The sequence below is a fragment of the Tripterygium wilfordii genome, chromosome 18, assembly GCF_013401445.1.
Source record: "Tripterygium wilfordii isolate XIE 37 chromosome 18, ASM1340144v1, whole genome shotgun sequence".
NCBI classification, from domain to species: domain Eukaryota; kingdom Viridiplantae; phylum Streptophyta; class Magnoliopsida; order Celastrales; family Celastraceae; genus Tripterygium; species Tripterygium wilfordii.
The window spans coordinates 3,539,494-3,558,088 of record NC_052249.1 but is presented as its reverse complement, the minus strand read 5'-3'; the positions used below and the strand labels follow the sequence as shown (position 1 = coordinate 3,558,088).

The following is an 18,595-nucleotide window of genomic DNA, read 5'->3' as shown; positions in this document are numbered from 1 at the left end:
GGAGAAGAAAAGAGAAGGGAGGGAAAGAGGGAATATTTTTCTCTCTCTCATGGATAGATTAAAAAAAAAAAAAAAAAGGAAAGAAAATTTTTTAATTTACTAATTTATCTTTATTTTTATGTTAAAATATTATATACAAGGGTAAAATAGGTATTTAATTTATAAATGACTTAATTAGTAATATCTTTCCTCTGAACGACTCCATTTTGAGAGAGAATTTTATCAAAAATTTAAGTAAATCTTCCCTCCTTTTAATTTTTTTATAAACTATCCAAATGAGAAAATTGGAAACAACCTCTCTTTTCTTTCCCTTTTCTCCAAATATCTCAATCCAAATACACTCTTAAGGACACATTTTTTTTAAAAAATGAAATTAATTAAATATGGAATGTACAGATCCATAAAATATTACCTTCATATTACCCTCAAATCTATATGGTACATGAAATGACCGTCAATTATAAACACACATGTAAGGCCCACTTAACATCCAACGACTCACATTAATTAGGGGGTCAAATAGAAATCATATTTTAGGAATCTCAAGTATTATCCCAAAAAAATAAATAATATGGAGATGGGTCATGGGTGTCCCCATAGCCAGATTCATCCGTAGGCCAAAAATGCAAGTTTGTCAAGAGTGGTTTAAAGAGTATTGATTTGTGAGGGAGACATTTTTGGATGGAGTAGTTCAAACAAGCAGAAGTGATAGGGGTCGTCACCAATATAGGTTTGGAAAGATTTTTGCATACGCCACACGCTACCATTACTAGTTATGGAGGCTAACTTGCCAGCTTTGACATTAGATTGATCCAGACCCTAAACCCAGAACCCAAACCACAACCACCAAATTTGAGGCATTTGTGAGGTCACTTGCCCCAAGGAAGCCCACTAGATCTTGACAACTGCTCCAAGAAAGAGAAAAAAATCCCTTGTTGGGTATTATAAAGGCAAAAATCTCTGAACTTTGATTTGGGATGGAAGGATTCTTGTAAAAGGAATTGGAAATACACCACCACATCTTTCTTTGGAGATTACAAAGAACTGGTCCATTCAAGACACACACCCTTGTTACTCTACTCTACTACACAGCAATCCTAGGGGATGCCAAAGTTGCAGAAATACAATAATCCAAAACAAAGATATATAAAAACATTACTCTGGCAATCTGGGATTAACTGATAAGTGATAAGTCCTAAGCTTCCATTTCCAAGTGCAGCATTTTCCAACAAGAGTGAAAATTCCCACTTTCATAGACTGAGCAGCGGTAAATGCTCGTACATTCTGTGTAAACATTTTGAAACATAGTTTTGACAATGATTGGAAATGAATCAAAAAGGGAAAGAGAAAAATATGGGATTTTCAGACAAATGCCATTTTTGCAACACAAATCCAATAAGAAACCACATTATGGAGATGTTTCAAGCCTAGGTTCAAAGGAAAAGCCAGTAAAGAGCTGGAGTGGGAACCTCTTTATCACCGGACACTTCTGTGACCATTTCCAGTGCTTCTGGTTCATGTCATAAACAAGAAGAGCAGGGGCTCCATAGCTCTGGATGTAGATCAAATCATCCGTACCACTGCTAGCAAAAACATCATCAAATTCACCGAATCCTTGGAAAAACTTGTGAGGCATACGTGTCACTTCTTGCCACTCTTTACCATTCAAAACCCAGATGCCAATTCCTTTGATTATGTCAGGTCGATCAGGTTTCCCAATTCCTCCCACCATTACCAGCTTCTCCTTCAGGTTCATAAGACGTCCACAAGTGAGAGGGCAAGGTACAGGAATGAAGCTTTTTATTAACACACCATGTGAAGATCTGCCAGAAAGATTGTACGTAATTAGACCATGGCGATTCTCTGGAGTGCCACCCCCAGTTGAGTAAATTAAAAAGTACAGCACCCCATCACAGATCATACTCTCATCCCCACCCCTCCACCCAGTCGAAACTTCTTTCAAAGAGGTCACCCACATTGCTGTTTCAGAATCATAAATATGTATTGAAAGATCCCACTGAAAAAAATTCCCTGGGACTTGCTTAGACTTCACAATTGAAATGGTATAACCATGTGATATCCTATTCACAGAGATTGCAAGGGCACTATAATCAGGAAATTTCAAACCAGGGGGCTCCAGGAGTTTCTTGCACTGTTTTGTGATAGGATTGCAGACATGTAACTCACTTCTACTATTATTGTCCATGAAGCAAACCAAACCACACGAAGAAGCAATGAACCAATTGGGTGCTTGTATGCAAGGGAGTTCAATGATATACCACTTTCGAAGAACAGGATCATAAGCATATCCCACTGCTTCATCGGAGCTTGTAAACATAAAATACCAAGGTTTCTGTGATAGGAAATGCGAAAAATTCCATAAAAACCTTGTAGAACTGACAATCTCATGCCATCTTTTGCATACAGAACTTGCTCTAAATATACTTGCAATGGGAAGATATGCTAAAATTCGTTCCAACAGGTCATCCGGCAGAATTAAGTCAACAGAAACCACATCAGTTTCTCTATTGCCTTCATCACTGAGTTCTGAAAATGAATCAAACTCAGCAACATCTCGTGCTGTGTCATCAAAGCAATGGTTGACCCATGACGTTTCCCCCTCCATGATCAAAAGCTAAAAGTTAAGCACAAAGCAAAAATCAATTAAGTTTCTCATGAAAGAAATTGAAGCTTCATGCTGACAAACAAGAACCAGTTCACTGACAACGTGTCAAATCAGCAACTGGGTAAGATGGTAAAGAAATGAAAAAGTAACCACAGATATCACAAGTCTAACATGGAAAAATTATGCACTGAGCCAAAGTATAAAGCAGAATCAGTTATGGTATACGGTATACCACCATCAGATTTATAAACAGGGAAGAAGGGGGGGGGGGGGGGGGGTTTACAAACATAACGTCAACCAGATCGAATAATAGAATTAAAGGGCATCCAAATTCCATTCAGTGTATACCTTCTCAGCTTCTCTATATTTCAGATTCATAGGGTTTCAGACCGCTTGGACATGATTTATCTGCAAACAACCCAATCTGTTTAAACATATTCCCCTTGCCAACAGGAATAATAAAATGTCATCATTGACTACTACAAATACCGCCCGTGTGAAATCGAGACAACTTTGCCTTCAGAAAGAATTAAACAGGGATGAACACATTTTGCACATATGCTGGAATTAAATAGATGCCCAAAAGGAAATAATGTCATAATGAGACAAAATGACACAACTGCACGAAATTATTGGCAAACCAAGAAACAAACAATGACTAATAGGGACAACCAAACCAACCAACATTACAATTAAAGCATACTCGTATAGCAATAATATCAGCCACAGGTCACAAAAGGAAAGAAATGTCAGATACATGAAGGCAATCAATATACGATAATACTAATAGAGGATTTTGAAAAGAAAAAATCTCCCCTTTTTAGTATAAGCCACATTGAAGCTATTAGGATGAAAAACAGGAAAGTTTCATTTACTAACAAAACATGAGAAATGAAAAATAAAAGAGAGGTTTCTTAGTCAAATTTCTTACCAAAATAAGTCTGCTAATCCGAAGATGTCTTGATGTTTTCTCTTCACAGAAAACAACCATCTATAATTTTAACATCAAACCCTAAAAAGTGCTCTCTTTGAGTTTGATTAATAAAACCAATGTTAGGTATGCAAAAGTGATCGATTAGGCCATGCTTACCTATCAATCAAACATCAAAACCCCACATAACTAAACTCCAACAACATCAAATAACTAAAACCCAACATTACACAGATCAGAGGACGCGAGCAGATCAATTAAAACACATTAAAGCAACCTCTACCCCCCATTAAAAAAGACTAATAAATGAAACCACTTTCACAAATGAAACCCATCAAGAATAACGTCCCGTACCTCGATTAGAGCAATCTCCACCGCCAGTTCCCAACTGGGTCTCGATAAATTTAACGCCCCAAAACAAAGGGCGGAAATAAAGCAAAGCAGCAAACCGTATAAAATCCTTGTCTCAGTAAAAGATTAAAGGGTACAAGAAAAACAAACGGAACATGTGCCGATTCCTTTGAAATGATAATGAAATATGAAATGAATCACTCCAGATTTGTCCGGTAAACAATGCCCAAGCAACACCTCATATGTGTGTGAGAGAGAGAGACAGAGAGGCGTTGCGTTTTCTTTCCTTTTTCGGTTTCTTTTTCGATGCAAGAAAAACGACAGGCAAGAGAGTGAAAGCGAGAAGGCGTTTTTTGTTTTTCCTTCTTTTTTTCTATTGCGGTTCGCTTCGTTAAAAGAGAGAGAGGAAGTGAAAACCTCAGGCGCGTGGCTGTTCTTATATAGGGTCAATAAGATTTTTTTTTCCTTTTTTTGAAATAGAGGGATTCGAAGTTTCGAGACATAGTATTCAAAATGATACACATTATGTTTATCACTCAATCTAGTAGCTCGGGTGTAGGTTAAATGTGACTTATTCGGGGAAAGCAAATGATTTTATTTTTGATCGAAGAAAAAACACATACTGATTTTTTGTTGACAAATATTTTTAAAAAAAAAATAAAGAATGCTCTCTTAGTCATCACCCTCCAATTTTGAAGTTTTCTAATTATTTATTTCACTATTTTATTCTTTTTCTTTTTAAAAAAATCTCAACTTTATTGTTTTCTATTTATATACTCTTGGTATATGAATATTCTTTACCAAGCAAACACAAGGAAGGAATGGATTGCCCCAAATACCATTTCACATGTCTTTGAGAAAAAGGTTGGTTCTTGTCCCAAACATTGAAAGAAATGCCTTGGGCCTTGATTTCTTGAGGGCTAAGCCTAACCATATGGGCCTTCATTACATAACTCTAACCTAAACACATTTGTAGAGGAATAAAATCTCGAGTACAAAAGTCAACTTTAGTATCAATAGGATATGGACACATGTCACGCAAAGGGCGAACCAACAAAAGGGAGCAGTTGTAGCGATCCCATTATTTACACACGATATCGACCAGTAAGGTCGATCCTGCTGAATTAGAGCAAAATCAACAGGTAGTCATTATGGAATCACTAATCCCATAAATCATGGGGATTGTCGGAAATCAAGGAAAAGAGCACACCATATAAGTGAAGAGATAACACAAGGTAAAGTAATGATTCTTTGACTACAAAAATACACACCTCCTGACATAAAACTTGAGCGTTGAAACGTCCACGATGGCTGTAAGGTTTATTGACAAGTTCTTATTTCAGGTGATCTGTTTTTGATTTGAAGTCGAAGCAGACAGGGCTACATTGAACACGGGCCCACGTAGGTAAGAAATTCCACACCACAACATTTTTTGACTAGTCTCGTATGTCCCATTTTGTTGAGACATGTATTTTGACAAATTAAGTCATTTTTCATCACCAAGACTATATGGTCAATTCACCATTTTTCATACCCCATTAATACTTAATTCTGACTTAAACATGTTGAGAGTAACTCAATTTAAGCAAGAGAAAGAAACGATTATAACCCAAAAGGGTTAGGCTTGTCACGTTAGCCTAGGTGACAAGCTGCCCATTTTTCACTAGCTAATTTCCTTGGAGCCACCTTTATGTATGTTGATTTTGTAAATTTCCAACGCTTTCGAAATAAATGAATTTCATGTACCCAAAAGAATAATGTGGCCAAAATCTCAGATACCCTCGCACCCTCTTTTCTTGTCTCAACCTTTCTTTATTCTTTCCGGTAGATCATACATCACACAAGAGAATACAACATATGCCATGGAATATGCTATCCTTTGGGTTAGTCACTACAACTATACAATAAACCAAACATGATAATTATTTTATATTAGTAATATATATCAAATGCTCTTTATATTTGCAACTGAATGTTGTATGGTGAATATCATGATTCATAGCGACTCAAAGCGAGTTGTGGAGAAAATTCAGTCGAAGGAGAGTGTGTTAAACGAGGATGGCAGCGCGATTTACGAAATACAGGAGTACGAGGATAAGATATCGAGTCTCAATATCATGTTCAGCCTAAGGACTTCTAACGTGGTGACTCATGCTATTGCTAAATTTGCTTTAACGACTTAAATTACCTATGTTCAAAGAACACCTGATGAGCCTCTTTGGCTCAAGAAAATTATAATTACGGATATTATGTCGATGGTTTATTAATAAATTACACACTTTCCTTTTAAAAAATGCATAATAAACATTGTGAATAGTCTTATGACTCAAATTCACTAATGCGTACCACGTGGAGGAGGATCTGCAAATAGCTTTACAGTACCACAAACAAAACTTCAAAGGCTTATACATTACCTTTTTTTATTTTACTTTCCAAAATCTTTTGTTCCATAAAAGCAAATGTGGGCATTGACCTTAAGCATATTGGTATGAGTATGTTATATTATATGTGGGTAAAGAGACCTAAAACGTGTTGGTAGTGGATGAACCACTATAACAACAACTCACTCTTTCCAGCCAAGCCATGCACACATATATTGTGCAACACTAACTCATGTCTCACTTCCATCTCTCCTCCCTCACACACACACACACACACATATACACATATCTACACACACATATATAACGCTGAAGAATATATATATGGTTTGTCTTATTATGTGTATGTTTTGATATTGTAAAGGAAAGTCCATCAAGTACTTTTGAAAAAGATGAAGGTCATGGTCCCATGGACATTAACCAAACAATATTGGTATGTTAGTGATGAAGGTGATGTGATCAAAATTATATTTGGGTAATTAAGTGGGATCACTTTAAAGTTGACAGTATTTGGTTGGATTGTTTACCATTTTTCATCCCCCACTCCTTTTGTGATTTGGTGAAAGGTGGATACAACTCCAAAGATCTAGAAAAGCTTGAATAAATATATATGAATTTGGATGCATGGGACAAATAAAATAAAAAAAGTTAGCTGATTCAGAGCTGTCGTAGATGAATCTTTTGATCAGTTGCCGGATCAAATCGTATTTGAAACATTATTATTCTTCTAATTTTTATGGTGTTTAAGATGATGAGTAGCTCCACACAACTAGGACTTGTATATGTGGACCAGTAGTGAAGGGTGATGAAATATAGAATTGAATGGGGAAGATAATATAATAGTAAGTAACACCATAATTTTATAATTGTTTGGACACTCGATCTACATTTACTCTTTAAAGTCCTTTGTGACTATACATTATTATTTCCTTATTTCTATTATACAAGAGGTCTCTATTTATAGAGTTGAGTGTGTGAGAAAATCAATCAATCAATCAAATCTCTAATTGATTTTAGGATATTTGGTTGATATTACAAATATTATGATTGATTATATAAATCCCTATTAATTACAATATATTCTATCAATATTCTCTAATAAATGACGGATGCAAGATTTTATCTCAGAGTGGGCAAAGACATGCGGGTGTTAGAGCATTGAGAGGACATTTCCCTAGTTCGAGAGGAGCGGGAAGGACACACCTATGGTTTACCAGTTATCATGCCACAGTAAATGCTGAGTTTAAATATTTTAGGATAAATACTACACATTTCTTATTTTTAAAAATAAAAATAAAAATTATTGTTATCTTAAAATTATATTACAACAAGACCTTTATTACAGCAGGCACCCACAACCCTTATATTTAGAGTTGTGTGTGGTAGGTGAGACAATCAATCAATCAAATCCCTAACATTGATTTTAAGTTATTTGATTGATATTACTAGTATTATGATTGATTATATCAATCACTATTAATTATAATATATTCTATCAATATATTCTAAGAAAAGGCATATGCAAGATTTTTTTTAGGATGGGCAAAGGTTTGTGTGGGGTCGGGGGCAACACCCCAAATTTTTTTTTGATTATTTATTAATTATTCGAATCTACACTTATTCAAAATACCTAGAAATGATTATTACTAGGTCAAGAATCTCTTTAAAAGTAAACAAATTTTCTATTAGTTTTTTGGGTTGGACTCGGGCCTCCAACACCAAAAAATTGAGGTTAATTAGTTGTAGGGAAAGTTGAAAGTGGTTGGTGCTTGGTGGAGCTAGTAATTAGAGGAAAGAGACACAACTTTAGGGCCATTTTTTTTTTCTTTTTTCCAACAATAACTTGCCTACAATGTTGAAAGTGGAAATCATTGTTTACAAAGTCGTGGGTGTTATCATTTACCTTTGTAGATGTCAACCAAACTACTCATATGTGCTAGAATTTGGAAAATATATGTGTTAGGTTAGGTTGCTTGACAGTGGCAAGGCTAAAGACAAAAAGATCAGTTGCCAATTGGTCCGTGGCTTGGTGTAAATTGTGGGGTCTTCTAAATCCTACAAAATCCATTGACTATATATCACTATGTGTTTTATTTTAATATTAAAAATTTCTTATAATTCTTATGATGATTAGCCAATTCAAGCCTTTTATCATTAAATGACATTCATTTAATCGTCTAAACCTGCCCGGCGGAAGAAGATGGGTGGATCCTAACCCCAAGTTCGATATTGAATAGCAGTTTGAGTGCAAAATCGGAGACCAATAGCACTGTAGCAGGAATTCAAGTAGAGCTGGAACGAGGGTATTTCTGACAAATCAAAAAAATAGTGAGAACAATTTTATACAAAAAGTCAATATTGTCTCAAAATGGTCCAAAAGGGAACAATTTAGGGTTTTAGGCAATTTATGGTCAAGAAATTGTCATGGTTTTTGGGTACAAAAATTATTGTTTGGTTGTGCTTAACAATATATTGTCAAACTACAATATCTGATGCACCAAACGTACCCGGTCTATTTGGTAGACAATTTTAATAGTAGCATATATTGTAGCATATATTGTAGACAATAAATTGTTATAATATATGGTAACATATATGGTGCTTGAAATGCTAGTAGTTGTTTGGTTGTACTTTTGCTGGTAGCATATATGGTGTTAAGATTTTTGTGTAAATTACGTATAGGGGTATTATACTTTTAAGTTGTAACTGATTCATTTAAATTAATTAAATAAAACAAAAATTAAAGTTAGATATTTAAATATTTGAAATAAATTCTGTAGAATTATAGAAAGAAAAATGAATAAAATTAAGAGAAATTAATTGTACAACTAAAACGAGGAATTTTTTTTTGAAGTTATCGTTTCATTTACAAGCTGTGCACCGTTCTTCTCAATTGGGATCAAAACTGGATCAAAAGAATATTTATAAGAAAAGGAAGAAGAAAAATAGGTTAGAGAGAGAGGTGAAATAGGGGGATAGAGAGACGGAGAAAAGTGGAAAATGGAGGTTGCACTAACATAAATCAGTTTAATAAAATATGTTGGACAAAAGTGGAAGATGATTACAGAAAATTGTCTATTTGTGGACAATTTCAAAACCACAATAAAATTGTATCAAAAATGTCTCGAGATACCCGCCCGAATATTACCGTTTGGTGTGTACAAACAATGTATGCTACTAGAACAATATATTGTAAGTAATATGGTGACCAATTTTTAGTAAATACTTCACTAGAGTGAGAAAGTAGAGAGAGAGGGAGCATCTTAAGGCTATATTTATTGGGATGGCGGCTAGGGTATGCTATAACTGTAGTCAATATTTAAAGTAACCAAAAAAATTAAAAAATCATGAGCGTGTTTTGATGAGTTTACGAGTCCAATCATTTTTTGATCCCAAATAATAATCAAATTGAACATGATAAATACATGAAAATTTTAGATTGTTGAATATAAACCAGAAACATTCTATATCTCTCTTGAAATGGATTTGATTTTTGTTTGAAACAAGAAAGATTTGGTTTTTTTGTTTGAAACAAGAAATATTTGGTTCGACTCGTAAAACAAATAAAGAAAATTCATGATTTTGAAAAAAAAAATTTATTGGGGCCCCAAACCACTTTAGTGAGGTTTGCTGTATTTTTTGGTGTTATAATTTTCGAAAGTTTAACCCGTTAATATGAAGGGTCAAAGGTTGAATTCATGGTTTTTAATACCCAATCGTGCCGCCGGTTCAACCGTGAAAACCGCGTACTGGCGGCCACGCCGGTTTTTTGCCATAGAAATACCGCATAAGAGGTTGGATCGCAGATATGGAGGTTAGATCGACGATTTTTGATACGACCGTGAACCGGCGGTTTTAGAGTAAACCAACAGATTTTTGAAGCGGTGAAACCCGTTCCCTGATTCCCCTGATTTGAGCTGCGAGCATTCAACAGTCACCTTCCCAGCTTCAAACCCTAGCTTGCCTATGAACTCGATGGCTACCCATTCTCTTTGTGGTCTGATTTTTCTCATTAGTGACAGGTGGAGTGGAATTTAAGGGAGAGCATGAAGAAGAAGCAAGGACGAGAGAGATCGGCGATCGTGGGCACTGGTGTGGGGCGACGAAGATCGGTTATCTACTTATCTCCTTATCTGGTATCCTCGTTTGGGTGGCCACCGCAGACTATAGAGTTAGAAAATGACAGTAGATGCTTTCGACTCAAAGCACGTGTAAATTTGTAGATTAAAAAGAATGGAAAACAAGATATGGGATGGGAGTGATAGGCTATATGACATGGGCTGGCCCAAGTGGGCTGACCATGAAATGGGCTCTTTTTTAAATATCATTTTGGCTTGTAAAAAAAATAAAGTAATTTTAAGAATGACCTTTATAATTTATTTAAATAAGAATATAAATTTAAGCTTCATGATTAATTATTATTTGAAGTACATGTTTTATACACATTTATTAATCTATGTATTATAAACCAACGGTTTAACCTTCATCGTATCGGTTGAACCTCAAAAACTTCGAACCTTCAGTTGACACTGTTTGGGACATGGTACGATATTAAAAACTATGGTTGAACCACACATTATTTTTGAATAATTTAATTTAGTTATAAAGAATAGTAAAAATATAATAAATCAAATCTTAACTTAATCTGCACCGATTGTTTATTTTGGGCTCAAATTTTCTTTTAAATTTTTTACCCCAACATTGAGAGGGCTTAATCCATTTGTTAATATTCCCATTCTTGAGCCTTATAGTCATGAAATGGTTTTTTTTTTTAAATTTTATTTTAAACTTCTCTGTTTGATTCAACCTTTCATTTGAGATTCCAATACCTTTAATTAGAGTGTTATAGCGTTTAGTTAATGTTATTATGTGTGTTTTAGTTTAATTATTCACTTACACGTGTTTCCCATTATTCAAAATTAATGAGTACATTTTCAAGTCCGACCCACGCATCATCCTGCTAAGGTAAGTGTTATAAGAAAGAATTTTGAATGTTTGGAGAAGAAAAGGCATCAGATATTGGGTTTTACATATGAGAAGATTTTGGAAGAATAATAGATCTTCTCTTCGAATGCCAACGTGTTATTCTGAAGGGAAATTTTATTTGCAAACCACTAAAATACTAAGTTTAGACCACTTACATCAATATTATAAGTTTACATCAAAATTTTATAAGTTTACACCTAAATTTTAATGAGTAGACAAAATTACACTTTAATAATAGAATATTAGATGGGGGAAAGAATCGAAATAACCCCTGAACTTCATTTCGGATCAAACAAACCCCTAAACTTTGATAAATACCATTCGTTAAGTGTTTATGAAGCCCTCAATCCCAACACACTAAGAAGCTTATTTGACCCAAAATAAAGTTCAGGGGCTGACTCGATTGAGTCATTAAAGTTCAGGGGTTATTTCGATTCTTCCCCCAGTATTAGATAGAAATATGCTAAATTTACAAACAAACAAACCAACATCCCTTACTCTTTTTTTGCATCTCAAGACAACATAGTGTTGTTTCAACCCACCGAAAAATCGACCTAGCATTCCGGCAAGGAAGCATGCCCGAATTATTTTTTGGTCTGTACTTTTGATAATTTCTGGAATAAAATCAGTCAAGTTATTGTTACAAAGCATCAATGGGTGTCTATTCTTGTTCTTCATGTCAGATTTTGTGTGAAAATGTTTAAAATTTCTCTATTCTTAATTTGTTTAATGGGCTATGATCCAGTAGAACATTTGGACCAGGCCAGACAGTTCGGGCCACCAGGCCCGTTTGTATAGAAGGACTCAGAAAAAGTAGATAAAAACTCAAGGCCCAAGTCAGCACTAACCCTATGAATCAACGGCGCCCCATCTTCGTCCAGACTGTTCTGGCGCTCTTTCTCTAGCTCGGCTGCTCGTGCCTCTCTCCTCGTAGTTTTGGTACTCTCTCTCGATCTTTGGCTTGACTACCGTATATTTCCTCTGATGATTTGTTGCGTTAGTAGGAGTGCGTGCTTGCTACCCGCGCACATATATTGTTTGAGGTGGCAATAAGATGACTGTTTTTTGAAACTTGAAGGTCTTGGCTTGAATCAGAAGAGATGGGGAGGGCTAAAAAGGGTCCTAAGTTTGCTACCATGAAGAAGCTCGTCACCTCTAAAGCACTTAAACAGTAATTGATTCTCTCGCCTTTTCCATCTCTTTTTTGATTTTCTTTTTCTGGGTATTTTGTGCAATATATAAGTTTAATGCTTTTCGTGTTTGGATATTTAGTTATAAGGAGGAGGTGTTGAATCCAAACAAGAAAGATCTTAGCAAGGAAAAGCTTCCAAGAAATGTGTAAGACACTCATTCTTTCTCTTCAAAATTTCACAGCTGAGCAGTACCCTGTTTTATTTAAGTAAGTAATTTTCGGTTCGTTAAATCAGGCCACAAACTCCTTCGGCGCTCTTCTTCACTCACAACACTGCATTGGGGCCACCATATAGAGTTTTGGTCGATACCAACTTCATCAATTTCTCCATCCAGAATAAAGTGAGTTTTTAGCATTATTTTTGTGTTTGTTTCAGTATTTCCTATAAATTCAATATGGCTCGCCGCAGTTAGGTGTTTTTTCCAATAACTTAGCTAGTGAGAGGATTAAGTTTCTGTAACATAAAAGTAAAGGAGTGAAAATGGATTATTAGACGGGTCTTCCTTTTTTGGGTAATAACACTAGCATCCTGCATAATGTGATGAAATATTTCTCCTTGCAACAGTTGGCAAAGCATAATGATCATAGTGATGGATTTATGCCCTCGTGTTCGTTTCTTTGTAATTCTTTTTATTCTCTAATCAGCTTGCTTGCTTGCTATCTCTTTGGACAATGGTCTGTTGTAGTATGCAAAGAAATAAAATGATGAATAAAGACTTGAAGTTCCATATCCCTTACCCCTGTTGATTGTATCTCATAGAATTTTTTTTTCTTTCTTTTTTCTGTAGTTGGATCTGGAGAAGGGAATGATGGACTGCTTATATGCAAAATGTGAGTTTCAGAGTTTTGGTTTCGCTAACTATGTTATAAGATTTTTTGCTGCTACACATGTATCTTTCACATTCTGATTCTTGTTGTGAGAAGTTTCTCACTTAAGATATGTTAACTTCAACCATTGTGGTGAATGTTGTGTTCATGGTATTTCATAAAAATCTTTATGATGGTCTATTGGTACTTATATTTTTCAAAAATGCATCACTGTTCTAAAAAAGGCTGGTTCTTGGTATGTGGCTAAACTTTGTATCTTATTTTGTTCTAATTCTGTTGATTCCCAACTCCCCTTGTGTGAACTTTGAAGGCACTCCTTGCATCACTGATTGTGTGATGGCAGAGCTCGAGAAGTTAGGGCAGAAATACCGTGTAGCTCTAAGGTTCGTTTTCCTCACTCTGCCGTTCTCTCATGTTTAATGTTTGGTGGTATAATGGTACTCTCTTATGCGATGGTATGAATTGGTGAAAACCCTGACATGCATCATGCACTTATGTGTTTGTGGTAGTGCATTGGTTATCATTAGTGCAAGCTAGAGAGCTCACAGGTTCAATTCCTAGGAACACCCATCATGATGTTGCCCTATGAGCTTGGGCTAGACGACTGAATGACTGATACAGGGATCCTATTCTTTGAGACAATCTCATTGAATTTTTTTGAATTTCTGTTGTTGATTACCTTACAGTTTTTTTTTTCCCCTTGACAGGATTGCTAAGGATCCCCGTTTTGATAGACTGCCTTGCGCCCATAAAGGGACTTATGCTGATGACTGCATTGTTGATAGAGTTACTCAGGTACAATATCTTCAGAATATTCGCGATTTTGGAACCTTAAAAGTCCTACAATTGTTGAAGCACATTGATGTAATTTAGCGAGTTTATTGTTGCATATATTCTCACTGATTGTACACTTCGTATATTTCCCTATCGACCTTCCGTCTTGGCGTCGCTGTTGGCCTTTTTTTGTTGTTATTTAATGCTGTCGTCGCTGTTAGAGTTAAGAAGGAAATCGTTTCTGCTAATAGAGCTATGCTTCTAAGAAGATGCTTAGATCATGTATGAGGTGCACTGTGGATACTTTTTCTTGTTTAATATATTTGCTATTCTTATTAAAGGGAGAGGGGAAAAAAATAAGGGGGGGGGGAGAGAGAAACTGCCACAAAAAGATGGTTAATTTAGAGGTTTCTGCTCTCTTAAAGTTATGTTTTATTTATTTTCACTATTGGTGAATCCAAAATGGAAATTGAGTTAATGGTGGAAGAGGAAGAATTACATTGGTTAGTAAGAAATGTAATTGTCCATCATTTGTGGGATTGAAAAGATGCGTTCATTTTGATGTTGTGAATTTAGTTAAAATAAGTTTCCTCAAGGACATATACGTACCATTGTTATGTTTTGTGAGCTGGGTTTACAAGCCTCGGTACCGACTCCTCTTACTTTTTTGCCTAATTGTGTTGGCTTTGGGACTTACTCTTGATGCAATGGAAATGTATTTATGGGATTGTGGTCTTGCGGGAGTTGGTATCACTTTGCCACAGGTCTTTTCAACACTCTACATGTCATGTGTTGCTAACTTGTAGGATGATCCTGCATCCTAACCATGTTGAGGAACTTCTAATATGTGGCACGAAATGTAGGTTGCTCATGTGGATGAATTAGCTCTTTTAACTTGCCATTGGCGGTGAGATAATATTTTCAGCTTCTATTAGGGATTGTAGTAGCATATTATGTCAGCCTGGTTCCCTGCAGGAACAGTTTGTCGTCGCATTCCTTTTATGGGGGTCATGAAATATAGTTTGCAATACTTTCTTTGAGTCTGGAAAGGCACCTTGTTTCTCACACTTGTTTGTTTATTGACCACTACCTCCCTAGTAATCAGTTGGTAGTAATGTGGTATCCTTTTTACATGGCGTAAATTTGCATGGATGAGTCTGTACAGCGACCAATATTGTTCCCATTCTTCATGCTGAAGAAAATCTAGATGATAGATGCCTCTGGCTTTGTGTTTTGAAATATTCCTTAAAAGCGTGCTTGACTTGCTAAATGGTCTGGCAAGTTGTCGTGATTTTCAGATATATGTTATTGTAGTTTTGTTTTGTTTTTCATCTGTTAGAGTTTCATTTTACGTGACTACTTTTACTGAAGAAAAGGAAACATGAATGAGATATTTTCTCGTTGAAAACAGCATAAATGCTACATTGTTGCAACCTGTGATCGAGACTTGAAGCGAAGGATACGCAAGGTATGGTTAATTAATTTGGTTTTTCAGTGTGGTTTATGATGAACTCAGGCTGTGATGGCTAAGGTTGCTCTTTTGTTGCAGGTCCCTGGTGTGCCAATCATGTACATTACTAAACACAAGTATTCAATTGAACGATTGCCCGAAGCAACTATTGGTGGAGGTAAGCTAAATACTGGAACTAGTGGTAGCAATTGTTTGTTAAATTTAAAATGCAATTTTACAGCCAATGCCAATTGGACATTTTCTATATGGATTGCTGTTGTTGGTTGGCAGTGGTTTGTTGTGTTATAGGCATCTGCGTTCGTGAAGTGTCATGTTTCACTCACTTGTAATCTTTATAGGGCTGTTTTGTATGTGTTTATCTTTTATAGCTGTCTGACTGTTGGGTGTTATGCTGCAGCTCCGAGATTTTGATAATGCACCTGGGGGGGTCTTTTGGCAGTGGGAAACAAATGGTTTTGGCCTTCCAAGTGGCATTTTGTTTATAGCAAGACTATATATTCTGTCATTCTCAAGTTAGGGAGGGGGAAAAAGGGGAGAATTTGCAGTTTTGGGTGGTGATCTTGTTTTATCCATGAAGGTCTAATGCCTCGCGGTGGTGGGCTACCTTTTGGCATAAAAAGGGGAATTTTTGTATTATGTACAATCCAGGATTCTCATACTATTATGTCACTCTCTTAGGCTTTATTATTTGTTCTTTAGGTTACCTTTTCCCCCTTCAATGTTTTGAGTACACGAAAAAGAGTCCCGAAAACGGATAATTTCTCCTATTTTGTTTCCAGTTATGTTCACTTTGTGGTTGGCTGAAAATGAAAACAGGGGATTTGTTCAAAGGGGATGATATTGAAAAGCTTTTTCTTTGCTTTTGCACCATTCGAGACTGCACAGGAGCATCAATTTATTGATTTTGCTTATGTTCAATTGCAATAGAAATCACGATTATGTAGTAACTGCTAACGGGTAGAAGGTTTTAAAAAAAAACACACTTGTATGGTGCCACAACAGATGCAAACGGGTGTATTTTCGTTGCCTCGATCCACTTCTTTGCTTCAATTGTTGATGGTTCAATAGGATGGGAATGTGACAAAAAAAGAAAGAAATAAGCAAGAAGGACAACTGATCTTTTATTTCATCTCTACATGCAAGTCACAGCGAACTAGACAATAAATAGAAGTGTAAAAGGCTGAACTGCCTTCCTAAAAAAACTGATATGAAAGTTGATTTATTCCATAACAAACAGACTCAAAAAACTAGCTTAAAGATAGGAACAGAAAAACAATAAAATAATATCTTTACTTGACCAAGTCAGCCACGTAAGATGCACTACTTTTGACACTCCCCCATAGTGCATATTTACGGTCAATCAAACCAAGTGCTGCCCTGAAAATTTCGAATTTCCCTTTAGCAAGAGCCTTGGTGAATATGTCAGATATTTGACCTCCAGTGGACACCCTTTGCAGCTCAATCTCTTGTTCAAGTACCTTTTCTCTAACAAAATGATGTTGTACTTCTATGTGTTTAGTACGAGCATGAAATACTGGATTTGCTGCCAACTTGATTGCACTTTCATTGTCACACCGAATTGGAACAGGGTAATCAACATTCCCGTAAATATCACCGATGAGTCTTCTCAGCCATACACACTCTTGTGTAGCCATCGTTGCTGCAACATACTCTGCTTCTGTGCTTGAAAGAGCCACACTTGATTGCTTTTTACTACACCAAGAAACTACTGCTGAGCCTGTACCAAAACTATACCCTGTAGTTGATCGTCTATCATTCACATCTCCAGCCCAATCCGCATCAACAAAGCCATTTAAGATAAACTTTTCAGTTTTCTTATACCACAATCCATATTCAAGAGTCCCTTTCACATAACGTAGAACCCTTTTTGCTGCATCCAAATGAGGAAGTTGTGGTTTCTCCATAAATTGTGAGAGAACCCCAACTGAATATGTGATATCCGGCCGAGTGATAGTTAAATAAATTAAACTACCCACAAGTTGTCGATATCTCTTGTCATCTGTCAACAACTTTCCTCCTTCTTTCTTCAATTTCAGGTATGGCTCCATAGGAGTTGACATCGGCTTTGACTCCTCCATGCCAAAGCGCTCTAACAAGCTTTTAGCATAGCGTTTTTGAGAAACAAAGTACCCATCAGTCAGCTTCTCAACTTCAAGACCAAGAAAGCATCCAATTTCTCCCAAATTCTTCATCTCAAATCTGATTGATAAGTCACCTCGTAAACGCTCAATTTCAGCATTATTGTCTCCAGTGATTATCATATCATCCACATATAATAGGACTAGCACATACAACTTCCTTTCTGATTTAACAAACATGCTTGAATCTGAATTAGACACTTTAAAACCACAGAAAGTAAGATATTGAGCTATTTTTCCATACCATGCACGCGGAGCTTGTTTTAGGCCATACAATGCCTTCTTGAGTCGACAAACATGGTGAGGAAATTTATGAGACACAAAACCTTGAGGCTGCTCCATGAACACTTCACGATCCAACTCGCCATATAGAAATGCATTCTTCACATCAAGCTGCCACAACTTCCAATTCTTGTAAGCTGCCAGAGAAATAATTGTTCTCACAGTGACCATTTTTGCTACTGGGCTAAAAGTCTCCTCATAGTCCATCCCATAATGTTGAGAAAAACCACGAGCCACCAAGCGAGCTTTAAACCTGTCAATATTTCCATCAGACTTCATTTTTAGCTTGTAAACCCATTTGCATGTGACTAGGTTTACATCTTCTGGTTTAGGCACAAGCTCCCACGTGTCATTTTGTAATAATGCATTGAACTCTTCTTGCATGGCTGCCCTCCATTCAGGAATGTCTTTTGCTTCATCATAACTTGATGGTTCGCTGCTACATATCACTCCAGAAAAAAAACATGAAGTCACAGAACATTGATTCAATTGAACTTTATAGTCTTTCAAACGGTTGGGTTGCTTTCTCTCCCTTGTTGATCTCCTAGTTGCAGGTACAATTTGCTCGGTCTCAGAAGAAGTCATTCTGCCTTCCGAGAGTTCCGCATTTGTTG

At 36.1% G+C, this 18,595-nt stretch overlaps 2 protein-coding genes across 4 annotated transcripts; one reads left to right on the top strand and one right to left on the bottom strand.

The window, feature by feature from the left end:
• Nucleotides 1–1,147: 1,147 nt before the first annotated feature.
• Nucleotides 1,148–4,299, bottom strand: LOC119984809 (F-box/kelch-repeat protein At3g61590-like). 2 transcript variants are annotated; one of them, XM_038828924.1, is made up of 3 exons: nucleotides 3,912–4,299; nucleotides 2,975–3,034; nucleotides 1,148–2,635 (listed from the first exon to the last, which is right to left on the bottom strand). In XM_038828924.1, exons 2-3 carry the CDS (start codon nucleotides 3,002–3,004, stop codon nucleotides 1,409–1,411), a joined length of 1,257 nt encoding a protein of 418 aa, XP_038684852.1. In that variant the 5' UTR covers nucleotides 3,005–3,034; nucleotides 3,912–4,299; the 3' UTR covers nucleotides 1,148–1,408. The 2 variants fall into 2 exon arrangements, with proteins under 2 accessions (XP_038684852.1, XP_038684853.1); XM_038828925.1 differs by lacking the exon at nucleotides 2,975–3,034.
• A 7,821-nt stretch (nucleotides 4,300–12,120) lies between these two features.
• On the top strand, nucleotides 12,121–16,410 carry LOC119983695 (rRNA-processing protein FCF1 homolog). 2 transcript variants are annotated; one of them, XM_038827387.1, is made up of 10 exons: nucleotides 12,121–12,214; nucleotides 12,354–12,446; nucleotides 12,548–12,613; nucleotides 12,703–12,808; nucleotides 13,256–13,298; nucleotides 13,606–13,678; nucleotides 14,003–14,090; nucleotides 15,481–15,537; nucleotides 15,619–15,697; nucleotides 15,938–16,410. In XM_038827387.1, exons 2-10 carry the CDS (start codon nucleotides 12,376–12,378, stop codon nucleotides 15,949–15,951), a joined length of 597 nt encoding a protein of 198 aa, XP_038683315.1. In that variant the 5' UTR covers nucleotides 12,121–12,214; nucleotides 12,354–12,375; the 3' UTR covers nucleotides 15,952–16,410. The 2 variants fall into 2 exon arrangements, with proteins under 2 accessions (XP_038683315.1, XP_038683316.1); XM_038827388.1 differs by having other exon boundaries at nucleotides 12,196–12,245; nucleotides 15,938–16,025.
• The last annotated feature ends 2,185 nt before the right edge of the window (nucleotides 16,411–18,595 follow it).

Coding starts and splice junctions, on each gene's coding strand:
- LOC119983695 (XM_038827387.1), top strand. CDS start 12,376: ATGGGGAGGGCTAAAAAGGGTCCTAAGTTTGCTACCATGAAGAAGCTC. Junction 12,809..13,255: donor ATTTCTCCATCCAGAATAAA/GTGAGTTTTTAG, acceptor TTTTTTCTGTAG/TTGGATCTGGAGAAGGGAAT. Junction 15,538..15,618: donor TGAAGCGAAGGATACGCAAG/GTATGGTTAATT, acceptor CTTTTGTTGCAG/GTCCCTGGTGTGCCAATCAT.
- LOC119984809 (XM_038828924.1), bottom strand. CDS start 3,004: ATGAATCTGAAATATAGAGAAGCTGAGAAG. Junction 2,636..2,974: donor AATATAGAGAAGCTGAGAAG/GTATACACTGAA, acceptor CTTAACTTTTAG/CTTTTGATCATGGAGGGGGA.